This window comes from Papio anubis, chromosome 3 (genome assembly GCF_008728515.1).
Source record: "Papio anubis isolate 15944 chromosome 3, Panubis1.0, whole genome shotgun sequence".
NCBI lineage: Eukaryota > Metazoa > Chordata > Mammalia > Primates > Cercopithecidae > Papio > Papio anubis.
In genome coordinates this window covers 176,578,313-176,593,845 of record NC_044978.1, presented here as the reverse complement: position 1 = coordinate 176,593,845, position 15,533 = coordinate 176,578,313, and the positions used below count along the sequence as shown (strand labels likewise).

At 50.6% G+C, this 15,533-nt stretch overlaps 1 protein-coding gene across 1 annotated transcript in view; it reads right to left on the bottom strand.

The window, feature by feature from the left end:
• Positions 1–15,100, bottom strand: part of SLC2A9 (solute carrier family 2 member 9) — a 191,137-nt gene extending 176,037 nt beyond the window's left edge. Inside the window, 2 exon segments of the mRNA XM_031664719.1 lie at positions 7,376–7,474; positions 14,236–15,100. Coding sequence (XP_031520579.1) covers positions 7,376–7,474; positions 14,236–14,298 — 162 coding nt within the window. The 5' untranslated portion in view covers positions 14,299–15,100.
• Between the last annotated feature and the right edge of the window lie 433 nt (positions 15,101–15,533).

The window sequence follows — 15,533 nt, the reverse complement described above, 5'->3', positions numbered from 1 at the left end:
TTTCAGCACAACTCTGGCAACCATCCCAGATGATTCTAGCAGTATAATGAGGCAGGTTCCAGGCACGGCAACATTTTCCTACCAAAGGTCAAGGATTACAATGGCATAAATCTGAAGTCATTTGCAAGGATTCAGATGAGCACATTTGCATGCATGACTGTCTGAAAATTCAGGCTGCATTTGATTGGTATGCAAATTAGCCCTGAATTTGGCAGTCTTTTATAATAACTTCAGGATGTTTTAGACAGACAGGTAGGTAGATGGATAGACAGAAAGATACAACTATGCCAATTAGAGCTAGTCACCGGAAACAGAAAGGACAAAGCCTAGACAATCAGCAAAACATGAACAAAAGAAAGGAGATTAGAAAGCAAATACCTTCAGGAAGATTTAGGTGCTCCCATTTAGATGCTATGCAGCACAGGCTGTGGATTAATTATTCAGCCAGCCAGCCCTCTGCCCAGAGGGACTAATGACACAAGGAATCTACAAGAGCCTCCTCCCTTTCCTAAAACTTCTAGCACAGGGGTTAGCCAACAATTGGCCAGCAAGTGAAATCCTAGACCACCATCTATTTCGTAAACAAAATTTTATTGGCACAGACCCTGGCCCATTCATTTACATATCATCTATAACTGCTTTATCTCTACATAGCAGAGTTCAGTAGTTGCAACATAGGCCATATGGCCAACAAAGCAAAAACCATGCACTATCTGGACCTCCACAGAACATTTGCTGGACCTTCACAGAACGTTTGCCGACTCACAGAATGCAGCAGATCAGCCTAGTGGAACAGAAAGAAGGGATACTCGGGAATTACACAGACCAGGGTCCAAGTCCCCATCTGTGAACATGGTCCTAGAATTTTTCCAGAGGACAGACTCACAGCTGGCAATTTGTTTGAGAGTGAAGAGACCTAAGGACTTGCCTTGGACTCACTTTAAATTTAAATTTATCCATTTGCTCATTTAGCAAATATTCTTTATGAATGCTTACAATGTGTCAGCCATTGTTCTAGGTGCTGACACTGCAGAAGCAAGGACCTTTCTAAAGTGAAGGGAAGGATGGACAAGAAGTAAAGGAATATATCATATCTCAGCTAGTGTTAAATACCATGAAGAGAAGTAAATTCAGTGAGGGCTAAAGTGTGACGGAGGGCCGCCGTTTTGGATAGGCTGGTCAGGGAAGACATTTCTGAAGAGGGAACATCTGAGCAGAGGCCAGAAGTAACCAAAGGAAAGTGCACAGGAAAATCAGAGGAAGAGCACTGCAGCCAGCAGGAGCAGCATGCACAAAGGCCCTGAGGTTCCAGTGTGCAGTGTGTTTGAGGGGAAGCAAGTGGGGAGAAGGTTGTGTAAATGGAGAAGAGGGAGTGAGCGGGGAAATGATGACAGAGTGGTCACAAGGCCCCGGGTATCGTGTAGGTCACCACAGTCTGGCTTGCTTTCTAGATACAGCGGGTTTTGAGCGGAGGGACAATATGTTCTTCCTTCATTTGTCAAGGATCCCTTTGGCCTTTGGGTGGAGAATAAACTGTAGGAACCAGAGTGGAAACAGAGAAACCAGTTAGGGTTTAGTCTAGAGAGTGAACAGAGCCTAGCTACTGTGGTGTTCATCATGGTGATCAATGCACCAGCACAGCACAGATAACCCTGAGTTTCAACAGCTAAGGACAATAAGAACCTCTTGCCAGTTCATGCGAAGTCCAGTGTGCATTTAACGGTTCTCTGCCATCCGGGGAAAGAAAGAACTGAATATCCTGAGGGATGCTGCCAAAAACCAGGCCTCATGCGGCCTATCAGCACCTCTGTTCACATCCCACCCACCAAGCTGGCCAAGGACCCTTGCGGATGCATGAGGCGCAGGTGTTCTCTTCCAAATGGGGCACGAAAAGTAGTCAGATCCTGGGGATTCTTGGAAAGTCGGGTGGCCAGGAGGCACATCCAGGTGATCGTGTTGAGGAGAGGTCAGTGGGAATTTTTAGGAAGTGTCCCATCCCTGAAACTTGGATGCATTGGCTTCCCTCAGCCTCAGTTTCCTCGCCTTTAAAAGGGGGTTAGTGATGGCTCCCTTGCAATATTGTAACAAGGATCCAATGTGTGCACAATTCTGAACCTCGGCCAAGTGCAGAGCTAGTGCCCAGAGGTGAGTTATTTTTGTTTTCAGCATTACAGAAAGTTTCCAAATATCTGAGGAGAGAGGAGCACCGAGAGTTTTTAAGGTTGAGGCTGCCACGGCAGCTACTGCATGGATTGTTCTAATGGTGCAAGCTGCCTCCCCCGAAGGTAAATGCCCACGGCCTGCAGTCTGTGCCCCAATCACCTGGGCCCCCAGTTATCCAACAGCTGGAGAGGCGAAGCTGGCTGGGCCAGGGACTTGCGAGACTGGGCCAGTGCTAAAGACAGCATCCCTTCCCATGGGCGGCATCCACACACCACCCCCTGGTGGCAGCCTTTGTTCATCATCTCTGCGAGCAGACACCCACCCAGCACCCAAAGCAGCACTAATGTCTGCACCTCTTCCATTCCAAGGGTTTCTTTCTTCTTCTCAAGAGCCCAGCACCCCAGGTGAAGCCTAGCTCTCGCACCGCAAACTCCCACCAGGCTTGGGTCCTTCCAGCCTGCGTTAGATCCCATTCCTTAGAGTCTCTGCTCTGTTCCTGGTCTCCCTGGTCCTGGGGCTGCCTCACTCACCCATTCCTATGCCCACTGCAAGGGGAAGAGAGAATTCGAGGTGATCGCTGGACGCTGGGCTGAGCTCCTCCAGCATCACGTCTCCTTTCATTTCACAGCGACCTCACAAGGGGCTCGACGCCAGCCCTCTACAGAGGCACCTACGTGGGGAGCTGGGATTCTGTGCAGGCCTGCTCAGCTCACGCTCGGGGTGGTCTCTACCTCGGGAGGGCCTCCCAGGGTGAGCCTCGGCCCTCAGCCTGCTCACAGCCTGGGTGGTGCCGGATCATGCTCCTGTTCTGGCCTCCACAACCTTTCTGGTCTGGCTTCAGCTCCCCTTTCCAGCCTCTACCTCTCCAGCCCCTTGGGCCCCACATCCAGTTACCCTTAGGTCTTCACCATTCCCAGAAAGCCTCGAGCTTTCTCTTTCAAGCCCCAGAGAGGCCCGACTGACCTCCCTAGGTAGAATAAAGTCCTTCAGCTGTCCTGTGGCTCCATGCAGCCTGCCTCACTGTCTGGTATTTATTAAGCCTCTGTCACTGCTGCTGGTCTGGGGGCACCTCGAGGACATGGACGTATGTCGTATTCATCTTTCTACCCCAGACACAACAAGGTCAACACCCAGGGAAGGGCGCTGAAGGATTGCCTGAAGAGTGACCCCTCTCTTCTCACAAAGCAGCACGAGTAAACAGAACACATCAGGACCTTTAGGCCGAGCAGAGCAGAGGTTACATGACCGCAAACCCCACAGGGAGGGAAGAGTTTGGGGAGTGATTCTAGCCAATAATAAAGCCGTCTCTGGTTTCTCAGTTGGATCAGCTCCTTTATGAGGATTGCTCTACGAGATCCCTGAGGGAGGGAGGGGTCGGGACAGGATTCAGACGATCACAGGTTCCTACCTATAACACGATGGCAGCATCATCCACCTTGTCCTTGAGCCCCTAGGTTGTTGCAGTGAAACCTTGCCTGTCTTTTGGTTGGTAGATGGACAGGTAAGCAGCCCTGGGCTTGCCGTGGCTCCTCTCATCTCCCCTTGTTCCTCTTTGCCTTCATCGATCATGTCAAACTCCCCCACAGCTGGACTGTTGGTGCCTGCCATTAATGGTCAGGGGCAGGAAGGAGGGGCGGAGCGCACGGCATGGGTCCTGGATTCAGACAGACCTGGGTTTGAATTCCAGCACTGCCACCTCCTGGCTGTGTGATCCTGGGCAAGTTGCTTAAACTCTGAGCCTCTGTTTCTTTGTTCATGAAATGAAGGTAACATCAATAATTAACTACCTTGAGGCAAATTATGTCCCCTCCAAAAATGTTGCATGACATTTTTGTTGCAAGGATGGGGTGTGTTGAAGCCCTAACCCCGATGTGATGGTATTTGGAGATGAGGCCTTTGGGAGGTTACAGGGGTTAGCGGAGGTCATGGGGGTGGCCTCATGGTGGGATGAGTGTCTTGCTCCCTTGCACTTTTCCTCCCTCTGCTGTGTACAGACAGTGAGAAAGAGGCCATCTGCAAGCCGGAAGGACGGTCCTCACCAGACAACGAATCCACTGGCACTTTGATTTTGGATTTCCAGGTTGGAGAAGTATAGGAAAATAAATGTCTATTTCTGAAGACCCCAGGCTGTGCTATTTTGTTACAGCCAAAGACACTGACGTCTCAGTATTTCTGAGAATGGAATGCGCCTGGCACGCAGTACATTCTGGCAGAGTTGATGAGCTGGTGATCACAGTCTCTGCTCCTCTTCAAAGACAGACAGCACATGCTGGGAAGTAGCTGCCCAACTGGGGATGACACTTCCCAGCCCCTGGATCTGGGCAGATGGCTCAGTCCTGGACTCAAGGCCTTCTCGGGGTGCTTGCTCTGGGCTCCTGTAAAGTATGCATGACGAGCCATGGTCTCGAGGTTCAAAGGACATCAGGCTAAAAAGTGCCTCGTGATGTCTCAAGACTGAATACCTTGCTATTCATGCTGGCCACAGAGGTAGAGCTCTGATAGCCCGAACAAGAAGTCCCGTGGCCTAACACTGGCTGGCACAGAAAGGATCTGTTTTAAAAATGACTGAAAATGTGTCTGATGCCTGGGAAACCAGAAGCCCACCCAGGGCCAAACTCTGGCTCCACTTGCTATGTGACTGTGGGCAAGTCAGTGAACAGTGTGCCTCAGTTTCCTCATCTGTAAAATGGGGATAATAATGATCCATACCTCACAGGGCTGTCATGAGGGTGCACTGAGCTGATTAATGCGTCAAAACTGCATGGAGGAGGGCCTGCACCTCATGCGGGCTTTTTCCATCTGTGCTGTTACTGATGCTGTCATAATATATGTTATTCATCTTAAGAAACATAAAGGCCACCCTGGCTGTGTAGGTCTTCAGAAATCCCCTCCTCTCCCGAAATGGAGGGAGGGCATGTTAAACCCTCTTTGTCTGGCTTACCACGGTCTTTCCCATTAAATACCTCTAAGCTCTGGCCCCTCCTGTCCTTCTCACTGACACCAAAGTTGCTTTTCTAAAAAACAGTGAGCATATTAAATAAGTAAACAAATAAGGGGGCACGTGTTCTCAGGACCTCCTGAGGCTGTGTCATAGTTAAAGAAAAACAAATTTTAATTTAAAAAACTGTGAGTTGTAAACCCCCACCCCCATGAAACTGCCATGGTTCCCCAGTGCCCAAGACTAAAATCCTGATCCTCAGCCTAAGATCTTAGGCCCTCTTCTTTTGACTTCATCCTGCTTTTCCACCTGTTCTTTCATCCCAGCTCCCCATTCCCCCTAGGTACTGGCACATCACACGCTATTAACTTCCTACTATGCCACCATGTGGGCACAGCCGGGCCTTTGTGTGTGTGCTTCAGCTCCCTACCTCCCTGTGACACCTGTGGAAATCCTACACATCCCTCATGGCTCAGCTCAAATACCACCTCCTCCAGGTTGTCTTCCCTGATCCCCAGAGTTGGACACATCATAAACTTTCAACAATGCTTGCTAAATGAATAAGTGAGTAATGGGATTGCTCCTTCCTCATGTTCCCACAGTCAGTGCTTGAACCCATAACATTCTATCCCAGGTGCAAGTTTCACATATCTCTGCTCCACAAGCCATGAGCGCAAAGGATCTGCCCCCTCTCACCTGGATGTTTTGATGAACTTTCAAGATGAAGCAAGAGTCCAAATTCCTAGCCCTCTTTCAAAGACAAATATGGACAAGTCAGATCCCCATCTTGAGATGACGCCACAATGACAAAATCAAAGATCACCGACTGTTGCCAGTGCTTGCTGAAGCCATCTAGGCCCCCTGGTTTTCAAACTGTTTTTAGCAACAGAACTGAACAATGTCAAATAATTAACAAACTTTTTCAACATAGAACTGATCTGCACAAATAGTGCTTAGATCCCTGAGGCACCTCTGCAAAATTCCAGGGCTCCTGGGAACCTTTGAGGCTCACAGGCCCAGGCTTCCCCTGTGTTTTATACACAAGGATGCCCGACTCCCAAGCAAGGAAAAGCCTGGAAGGCACTCGGGGCTGTCCTCAGCCTGCTTCCTGTCTGCCCCCAAAACAGCCTGTGCTCCAAGAACCTGGAGCTCCCTACATTTCCCCAGATGTGTCCTACAACCCGGCCCCCATCCATCACTCCACCTTCCAAACTTGCTCAGGCATCACTTCCTGCAGGAAAGCTTCCCTTAACCCTCCATCCTGCCCTTACCCGTGGGTGGTGGTGGGTCAAAACCAAAGCCAGCACCCACAGGATAGCACCTAAACCTTACAGCCTAGGTAGGCGGGACCCAACCTTTAACTGCAAACCAGAGGCACAATGTGAAGAGGGCCTGGAAGAATTGCACCTGGATCTGATTTCAGAGTAAACCACAAGCCAAAGACGGGTCTTATCCAGCAGATACCTGAGTGGCCTCTGGTTGTAATTTAAAGTCAACAACAACAGGCCGGGTGCGGTGACTCAAGCCTATAATCCCAGCACTTTGGGAGGCCAAGGTGGGCAGATCGCTTGAGGCCAGGAGTTCCAGACCACACTGGCCAACATGGCGAAACACTATCTCCACAAATACAAAAATTAGCCGGGTGTAGTGGCGCACGCCTGTAGCCCCAGTTACTCGGGAGGCTGAGGCCGGAGAATCACTTGAACCCGAGAGGCGGAGGTTGCAGTGAGCAAAGATCGCAACGCTGGACTCCAGCCTGGTGATAGGGTGAGACTCCATCTCAAAGATAGATAGATAGATAGATAGATAGATAGATAGATAGATAGATAGATAGATAGGATAGATAAGATAGATAGATAGATAGATAGATAGATAGATAGATAGATAGATAGATACCAACAACAACAAAACAAATCAAGAAAATGTCCAAGTTTCCATGCATAAGGCCCCTCCTGCTCCTTTCCCCGGCATTAGGGGCCAGAGGACAGCTCTCCACCCCACCCCGGGACTTCTGAAGCCCCCTCTCATCGAGTCTCCCAACGTTCTCTCAGGACACCCACCCTCCAGCCGCAAGAACTGTCATTCCCCGCCCCCTGTCCCCGTGTCATCATTGTCTGTTTTTGTGCCTACCCCCCACCCCTTCCCCGAGCGGGGCCTGGTCTCTGTCCCTGCGGCGTCCCGCACGAGACCGGGCGCTGGAGCCCAGGGCCCTCGCGCACCCGAAGGTTTCCGCGGGGCCGCAGTGCCCTCTGCCGGGCCTTGGCGCGCACTCACCGGGGCGGGGGCGTTCACCACCGACAGGCTGTAGCCGTAGAGGAAGGAGGAGCCGAAGGCGCCCGCGAGGGAGGCCACGAGGAGCGAGGAGGACCAGCCCTACGGGGAGAGGAAATCATGTCAGAGCCGGCACCAGGCGCGCAGCCAGGTCCGAGGGAAGACCTGGAACGTTCCCTCAGCTGGGGGAGAGCTTCCGGGGGAGAAGTCCTTGTCCTTGGCTGGGATGGAGGCAGAGAGAAGAGACGCAAGTTGGGGGCCTGCAGACAGGGTTCCCGTCCACGTCCGCGTGCGCAGGCCGGGCGCCCTCAGGTTTAGCGGCCACGCCCTTGCCTTCCTTCCGGGTTGCGTGAGGATCCCTGAAACGCAGTTTTCAGCAGGTGCTCTGAGCAGCTCCACATGATCCTTTTAGCGAATTTGGCGAGTGTCCGACCCGGACAGAAAAATGCAAAGCCAGACTCCAAGCGCTATCAGCCAGGCGTGATTCTAAGCACTTTCTGAGCATTGTCTCTGAGTCTTTAGATCAGTGCTGTTATATCCTGTATTACAGGTGAGGAAAGAGGGGCACGGAGCGTGGCTGGTGCTATCTGTGATGGGGACTGAAGTCTAGGTGGCCTGGCTTCAGTGCCCCTGTAGTCACCACTGCACAGTCCCCTGCTGACTCGTCACCTGAGTGCAGTGTCCAGGGGCCTGAGGTTGCTGACCACCACACAAATGTGCACACACACACACATGCACATACTCTTCTAGGCTGAGGTGTCAAACTACAGGGGCTGGTCCAAGCCTTGGGACAAGGGCATGCAGACGTAGAGATGCAAGGTTTGGCACAGAGAACAGGGTGTCTGCCTTGGTGTTGTCCTGTCCTGCAGCCCCATCTAAAGACAGCCACCACCAGGACAGGGCCACAGGGCAGAAACACCTGGATCCCTGGCAAAGGCTGACAGACTGGCACAAGCCAGGGCAGGAGGGACGGCCATCCTCAGCTGGTGGGGGAATATGGGCCAAGTGGACAGGGACCAGGTGCTCCAGAATGCACTTTCTTTGCCATCATTTGACATATTTGTGAGTGTGTGTGTTTTGTAGGCGCCAGGCCCTGACAGCGCTGTGGGGATGCAGCAGTGAAGAAGACAGATGGGTCCATGGTTCAGGGACCCGAATCAGTCAAATCCCATCTGGAAGGGAATGTGGGTCTCTAATGGCCACTTCCCTGCTCTGCCCATCTCGTTTGTCTCCTCTAGTGCTACCAGCCACAAGATAGAGCTTTGGGGCTTTGAGCCAAGTGATATCAGCTTTACCTCCAGGGACGGCCCCATCAGCTGTAGGAGCCTGATCAAGTGACTTGACTTTTCTGGGGCTCAGCTTACCCACCTGTGAAATGGGATCTCAATAGCAGCCCTGGCCACATATGTTGTTGAGGAGCTGCTGCAGAGGAGGTGCTCCGTAGAGGCTGCTGATCACATGCGGGGGCAAGAGGGAGCATTTATAAGCCTTGGGGATGGGTGCTGCCAAGTGAAATGTAGGACCAGAATATTTTTCTACAGTGAGAGGAGCTTGAGCTGAATGGGGATCCCCAATGGAACAGAATCACATTTCAGATGAAACGCCTGTTGTCTATCATTCTTTCTCTTTAAACCTATCCTCTGAGTCTCGGCACAGATACCACTTCTTCTGAGCCCCTGGACTGTGCCATCGTTTCTGTGCCCTGTGCCTTCTTTGCTCCCAGCCCCGATGTCCTTAGGGGACACAGACTCCTCCCTTATCTGCACCCCATCAGATTGGGAGCACCTGGTGTGAAGTGCCCCTGCCAGAGGCTGGTGAAGGGCAGGTGGGGGCCGTCTCCTCCTGCCTCAGTTGTGCTCCCCGGAGCCCTCTGCCTGTGTGGCCCGCCTGTGCCCTCCACCCGCTCCCCACTCACTGCAGGGGCAGAGGGCGCCCACTGACCGACGGCGCTGCTGCCCGTGCCGTGCCCCAGGGAGGGTAAGAAGAGGGACACCACCATACAAGCACGGGGCAGGGCAGTCTGCCACTATAGCCTCATTCCATGTACACACCCAGCCTACCAGAGACACTGTTGCCCCAGTCAGCTGGGACTTGGAGAGAGTATGCCAAAGTCACACAGATGGAGAAGTGCAACTCAAACTGGGGCCTCCCTGCCTCAAAGCCCCAGATCCCCCAGCCACACGCTGCCAGGCTGGGGCTGAGCACTGTCACATGGCTGCCACCCAGGCCTGCCCTACCCGCAGCCCTCCAGCCATGCAGAAAAGGTGTCTGTATTTACCTTTCTTCTCCTCCCACCTGGCACCCCGCTCCTCAGGTGGTCACACTCCAGCAGTGCCCTCCCTGGCCCTGGAGGCCCGGCATGGCTGGTGTCATCTGTGAGGGAAACTAGGCCCAGTTCCTTGGAATTCATATTTTGTTTCCTTGCCACAGGTCTCGGTGACCCAGCTGATGGCTCGGTCCAGGGACCCCGGACTCTGCCAAGGCATCTCCGTGAATGAGGAGGCAGAGTCCACTTGAAGGAGGGCAGGAATTCCCGACAGGAAGTGTGGCAATTTGATCATGCCTGAACAGGAAACGGGGCAACATTTTTTCCCTGCTCCTAAGTTATTACAACAACGAAACAGTCCAAAAAGGGAAATCTGTCCTCTCCAGGATTACCACCCAGGGGGTGGAATTTTTTTTTTTTTTTCTTAGCATCTTTTTATTTTTCTCTCTTAACAAAGCCTGGAGCAGGGTGACTGCCATTAATCTAGGATACCTCCCTAATGCTTGAAACAGAATGGAGAGGTGGCTGAATTTGACACAGAAGCCTGGATACAGCTCTGCCCCTGACTCCTCCATTTTTTTTTTTTTTTGACCGAGTCTCTGTCTGTTACCAAGGCTGGAGTGCATTGATGCAATCTCTGCTCACTGCAACCTCTGCCACCTGGGTTCAAGCAATTCTCCTGCCTCAGCCTCCCGAGTAGCTTGGACTACAGGCCGTGCGCCACCACGCCTGGCTGATTTTTGTGTTTTTAGTGGAGACTGTGTTTCACCATGTTGGCCAGGTTGGTCTTGAACTCTTTACCTCAGGTGATCTGCTCGCCTCAGCCTCCCAAAGTGCTGGAATTACAGGCGTGAGCCACCACGTCCGGCTGACTCCTCCACTTTTTAACTGTGTGTCCTCAGGCAAGTCACTTTATTCTCTGAGCTGCCACTTCTACCACTGCAAAATGGAATATTGACCCCACTCTGACTGTCCTGCAGACTTATTCTGAAGCTCAAATAGAAAACAGCCAGCCCCGACTGGCGTGCTGGAAATGAGCGTGGGCTATCCTGGAGCCTAGGACAAAGGCGAGGGCTGTGGGTTTGGAAGAAAAAGAATTCGCCTCTTAGTCATTACTCCGTCCTGCTCATTCAGCACTGGCTGACGGGACATGTCCTGTGTGCCAGCCCCAGGCTGGCTCAAGGACAGTGTTGAGAAGGCGAGGACCTCATGCACGCCAGGAGGTTGTGGGAATCAATTCATCACATGGCCATGTTGCCTCAGATGCCAGAGAAGCACCTTCAATTTTGGCTAGGACAGTTTGTTACCAGAAGCAGAGAGCAGTGCAGAGGCTGGGCCAGAGCCAGGGACAGGCTTGGTGAATGCACAATGTCCAGGAGGCAAGGTGGGGCTCAGTCCACAAAAGAGAGACCAAAAAGTTAGCAAAGTACGTTTAGTAAAAAGCACACACTAACATAAAAGGTGTGGAGTACAGCAGACATGCCAGGAACCTGGAATGCGAAACGCACACAGAAACATCCAGCCCCGACATGCACGGTGGTGGGAATGTGGCTGCTCACAGCAAGTGCGGAACCAAGACTTGCAAAAAGGAAGACGACCCCTCAGGAGTTAGGCTGGGGATGTATTGAGCACACCAGTCATTCAGTGCAATCGTCCTTCTGCATATTAATCTGTCAGGCACGCCCCTGGGAGAAGCGGCTATTTCTTGAACTGGATTTCAGCCGTGCAGCCTGGTTTCCTCATTGAGTGGTGGGCCTAGAGCAGCATTCTGATGTGCACATCCTTAATTACAACATGGCCTAAAAAGGCAGGATTCCCCAGGACAGCATGGAGGAGGCACCACACCAATCTCAGCTGGATCTCGGAGACCCCCTGGAGGAGGCGGCTTCTGAGCAGATGGAGAAGGATATGGGGTGAGAGGGCAAGGAGCCAAGGCCTGCAGGCACAGATGCCTGCAGTGTGTGGGAGGAAGTGAAATTGTCAGTGGAGCATGGTTGGGGCCTGAAGTGCAGGAGATGGGCAGAGGAGGGGCAGGGACAGCCGCATCCCTGTGCATGGATGGCCCCTCTGCCCCTATGCTGTCCTGATGGGGACTGCATTTTCATCACCTCGTTTACCCCTCCTCATCCCGTTGCTGTGACTCCCCTCTGTATACCCTCCCTGTTTCCTCATCTGTAACAGTGGGGACCTCACCAGATTTTGCTAAAGTGCAAATTGGATCAGGTGACCCCTCATCCCATTAAAAATTGCTTCGTAGTTCTCTGTTGGGATTGCAAATTCAAAAGACACCAGGAATTAGGCAGTTGACATGAATGTGTAACTACAGCTGGACAGAAAGTAAGAGAGGGGGGTGGGTCCCTTCCGGACCCAGATGGCAGCTAACCAGGGCTCCTGGTAGCCAGAGCACTTGCCTCACCTTCAGCTCATATTACACATGCACAGGACTTTCCCAAGTGTGTTCACATTCATGATACCGTCCAGTCCTCAGAGGAACTATTAGACCTACATTTTGGTGCAACAACTGAAGTTCAGGGGGAGCATGCAGGAGCCCGTCTCCAAAGCCAGGACCGGTTCCCCATTCCACAGGGCCAGCAGCCCCGCACTCCAGGCAACTGCTAAGGAAGCAACTCCTATCACAGATGAAGTCATAAGACAAACATCCCTAGATGTTCTGGGCTGGGGCACGTTCCGCCTGCTCTGACACTCATCGGTTCCTTCATTTGCTCATAACTTGCCTGTCTTCATGAAGTTCCTACTCATTCAGGTTCTCCTGACCTTGCTCAGGCCCTCCCTTCTGACTGCCCTGAACTGTGCTCACCCTTCAGCACTGAACTCCCTTGCCACCTCCTCCCAGCAGCCTCCCCAACCTCTTGCTGCCTCTGTGCTCCATGTGCGCTGCTCACACGTGCCTTCCCCTGTGCACAGGAGCTCACCGCGGGCAGGGATAGTGTGCGTCTCAATGCGCTGATTGTGTCCTCCCAGATTCACATGTTGAAGTCCTCACCTCCAGCACCTTACAATGTGACTGTATTTGGAGATAGGGTTTTTGAAGAGGTAATTAAGGTTAAATGAGGTCATGTGTATGGGGCTGTATTCCAGTATGCCTGGTGTCCTTATAGGTAGAGGAAATGAGGACACAGACACACACAGAGGAATGACCACGTGAGGATGCAGGCAGAAGGCAGCCACTCATGCCAAGAAGGGAGGCTTCAGAAGGAAGTAACCTGCTGACACTTTGAGCTTGGACTTCTGGCTTCCAAGACTGTGAGACAATACATTTCTGTTGTTTAAGCTGCCCAGCCTGTGGGACTTTGTCATGGCAGCCTCAGCAAACCCACAGTGTGCTAAGCCTCTTTGTATTCCTAGCCTTCCTCCAGCCTGGCTCAGGGACGGGGTCCAGTAGATAGGCATCACTTCTGGAATTGACCTTAAACTGTCCTCTGGATGATTTCCTAAGGCTAAAAAGTTATCTTAGACAAGGTGGAAATTTCCTAGCAGGGAAGAGTTGGAAAAGAAGGGGGGTTTTCTATTGAGTATCATTTAAGCAGAATGTTTGAAATGACTACATCCCTTCCTTCATTACACTAAATACTTAGACAGTAGATTCTTGACTCACGTAATGTAAGCACCAAGAAAAGATATAGTCTCCACTTAGAGAGAATTGCTGTCTATTTGGCATTATTCTTGTGTGGGGTCTTGGGTAACCTCAAACAGGTGACTGCACCCTTATCCTCCATTTTACACCTCTATGGGGACAATGATGTTCAGTTTGTCAGTTTCACACTTTGTTGACAACTTGGTAAATGGACTTGTGTTGATCTCTGTCCTACCGAATACAGGTTTATTATAAATACAAATACATTTTCCCTGGAGTCACAGTAGCTTCCACACTCATCACAGGAGACAAGGCACAGATAGTCCAAGGTTTAAGAAGGATTCAAACCTGTACTAGCCACATAGCCTTGGACAGTGGCTTCATCCCTTTCTGAGCCTCAGTTCATTGCCTGTAAAATAGGGCTAGTGATGCCCTCACCATGGTTTGATCCAGACAGAACCATGTAAAGAGTCTGTCTTTAAATGGGAGCCCTATGTAAAGGTCCAGCACAGAGTAGGCACTCTCTGGCTATTGGTTCTTGAATCAGGTTTAAAGAGAGGGTCTGATGAGTCCCAAGAAGAAAGAAAGTCATTCTATTAATAGCTGCTGAGGACTTCCTGGAGGAAGGGGCAGGTGGACTAAGCCTTGTGATGGATTAGGGGGTGGATTTTAGTGTATCTTTAAGGATGATGACATAATCATTGTCAACATCAATGTCCCCTTGTTGAGAAATGACCTTTGTAATGGAGACTTTTGCCCCAAGCCCAGAAAGTCACCAGCAGATCAGGACTGTCAATTTCACTCTTCTGAGCCTCACCCCATACACTCTACAATCCTGATGCCTCCTTCCCATAGAACTTGGCTTTCAGCTGCTGCTCACTCTTTTCTCTGCCCAGCTTCACCTTAACAGCCTCCCCTTGACCCAGGGGGAAGGGGGAACTACCCCCTGGGTGACCAGAATAGTCATATAAGGGAGACAGAAAAAAAAAAAAAAGCACTGACCAATTTCTTTTTCACTGAATCACTTTCTTCGTCTTCTCCTTGGTCCTTTTTACTGGGTTTCATGGTTCACTTTTCAGGTATTGAACTTTTGTTGTTGTTATTTCTGAGAAAGAGAAAAAGAAAGAAGCCATTAGACAGCTGCTTTCTCAGATGTGCAAGTCAGAGGAGGTGGCCCGGAGCAGCCTTCGAAAGGTTTGCTGTGAGGAGCTCTGGCTGGGATGCCAGGATGGGACTTAGCAGCATCCTCACTTGGGCACCTCCCTGCTCTCCTCTGTCCTCAGTTTCTCTATTTTTGAGTGCAGGGCTTCCCACACTTGCCTTGTTGCTTATTAAATACAGGCTGTTCTCTGGAATATTTTCATTCAGATGGTAATTCGTATGATGAGGCACATTTTGAAAACACTAGGCTAGCTGTCTCCAAGATGTAAAAATAAAATCAGTGCAAATTCAAACAAAGTGCCAGTCTCACCTGTCAAATTGGAAACAGTTACCAAAATCATACCCTGAATCCCTGGCATGACAGAAGTAGAAAATTCCATAGCTTTTCTGGAGTTTGGGAATATGTTTCTAGAACCATAAAAATATTTCTGCCCTTTTGCCCAACTACTACACTTATAAAAATGCATTCTAAAGCAGGAATAAAAATGTGCACAAGGAGCTAAGGTCAAGATGTTCATTGCAGCATTTTCCATGTTGGAAAAATGGTATTTATAATAGGATAAAAAAATACCTAGCAGAAAAATATGGATAAATTGCAATACATCTATATGATGAAGTCTTACGGAGTCCTTAAAAATTATGTTAAGGAGTCCTTTAAAAAAATAGGACTGGCACGGTGGCTCACGCCTGTAATCTCAGCACTTTGGGAGGCTGAGGCGGGCAGATCACGAGGTCAGGAGTTCAAGGCCAGCCTGGCCAAGATGGTGAAACCCTGTTTCTACTAAAGATACAAAAAATTAGCTGGACGTGGTGGCGTGTGCCTGTATTCCCAGCTACTCAGGAGGCTGAGGCAGGAGAATCACTTGAACCCAGGAGGTAGAGGTTTCAGTGAGCCGAGATTGCACAATTGCATTCTAGCCTGGGTGACAGCGTGAGACTCTGTCTCAAAAATAAATATATATATATGTGTGTATATATATATATATATATGAGAATATTTGATGCCGGGGGAAATGCTCATAATAAATTCTTACTTGACAAGAAAAAGGAAGATATATAAACAAACATTATTCAACATTAGTTGTGGGGTGGGGGGAGGGGGGAGGGATAGCATTAGGAGATATACCTAATGTAAATGA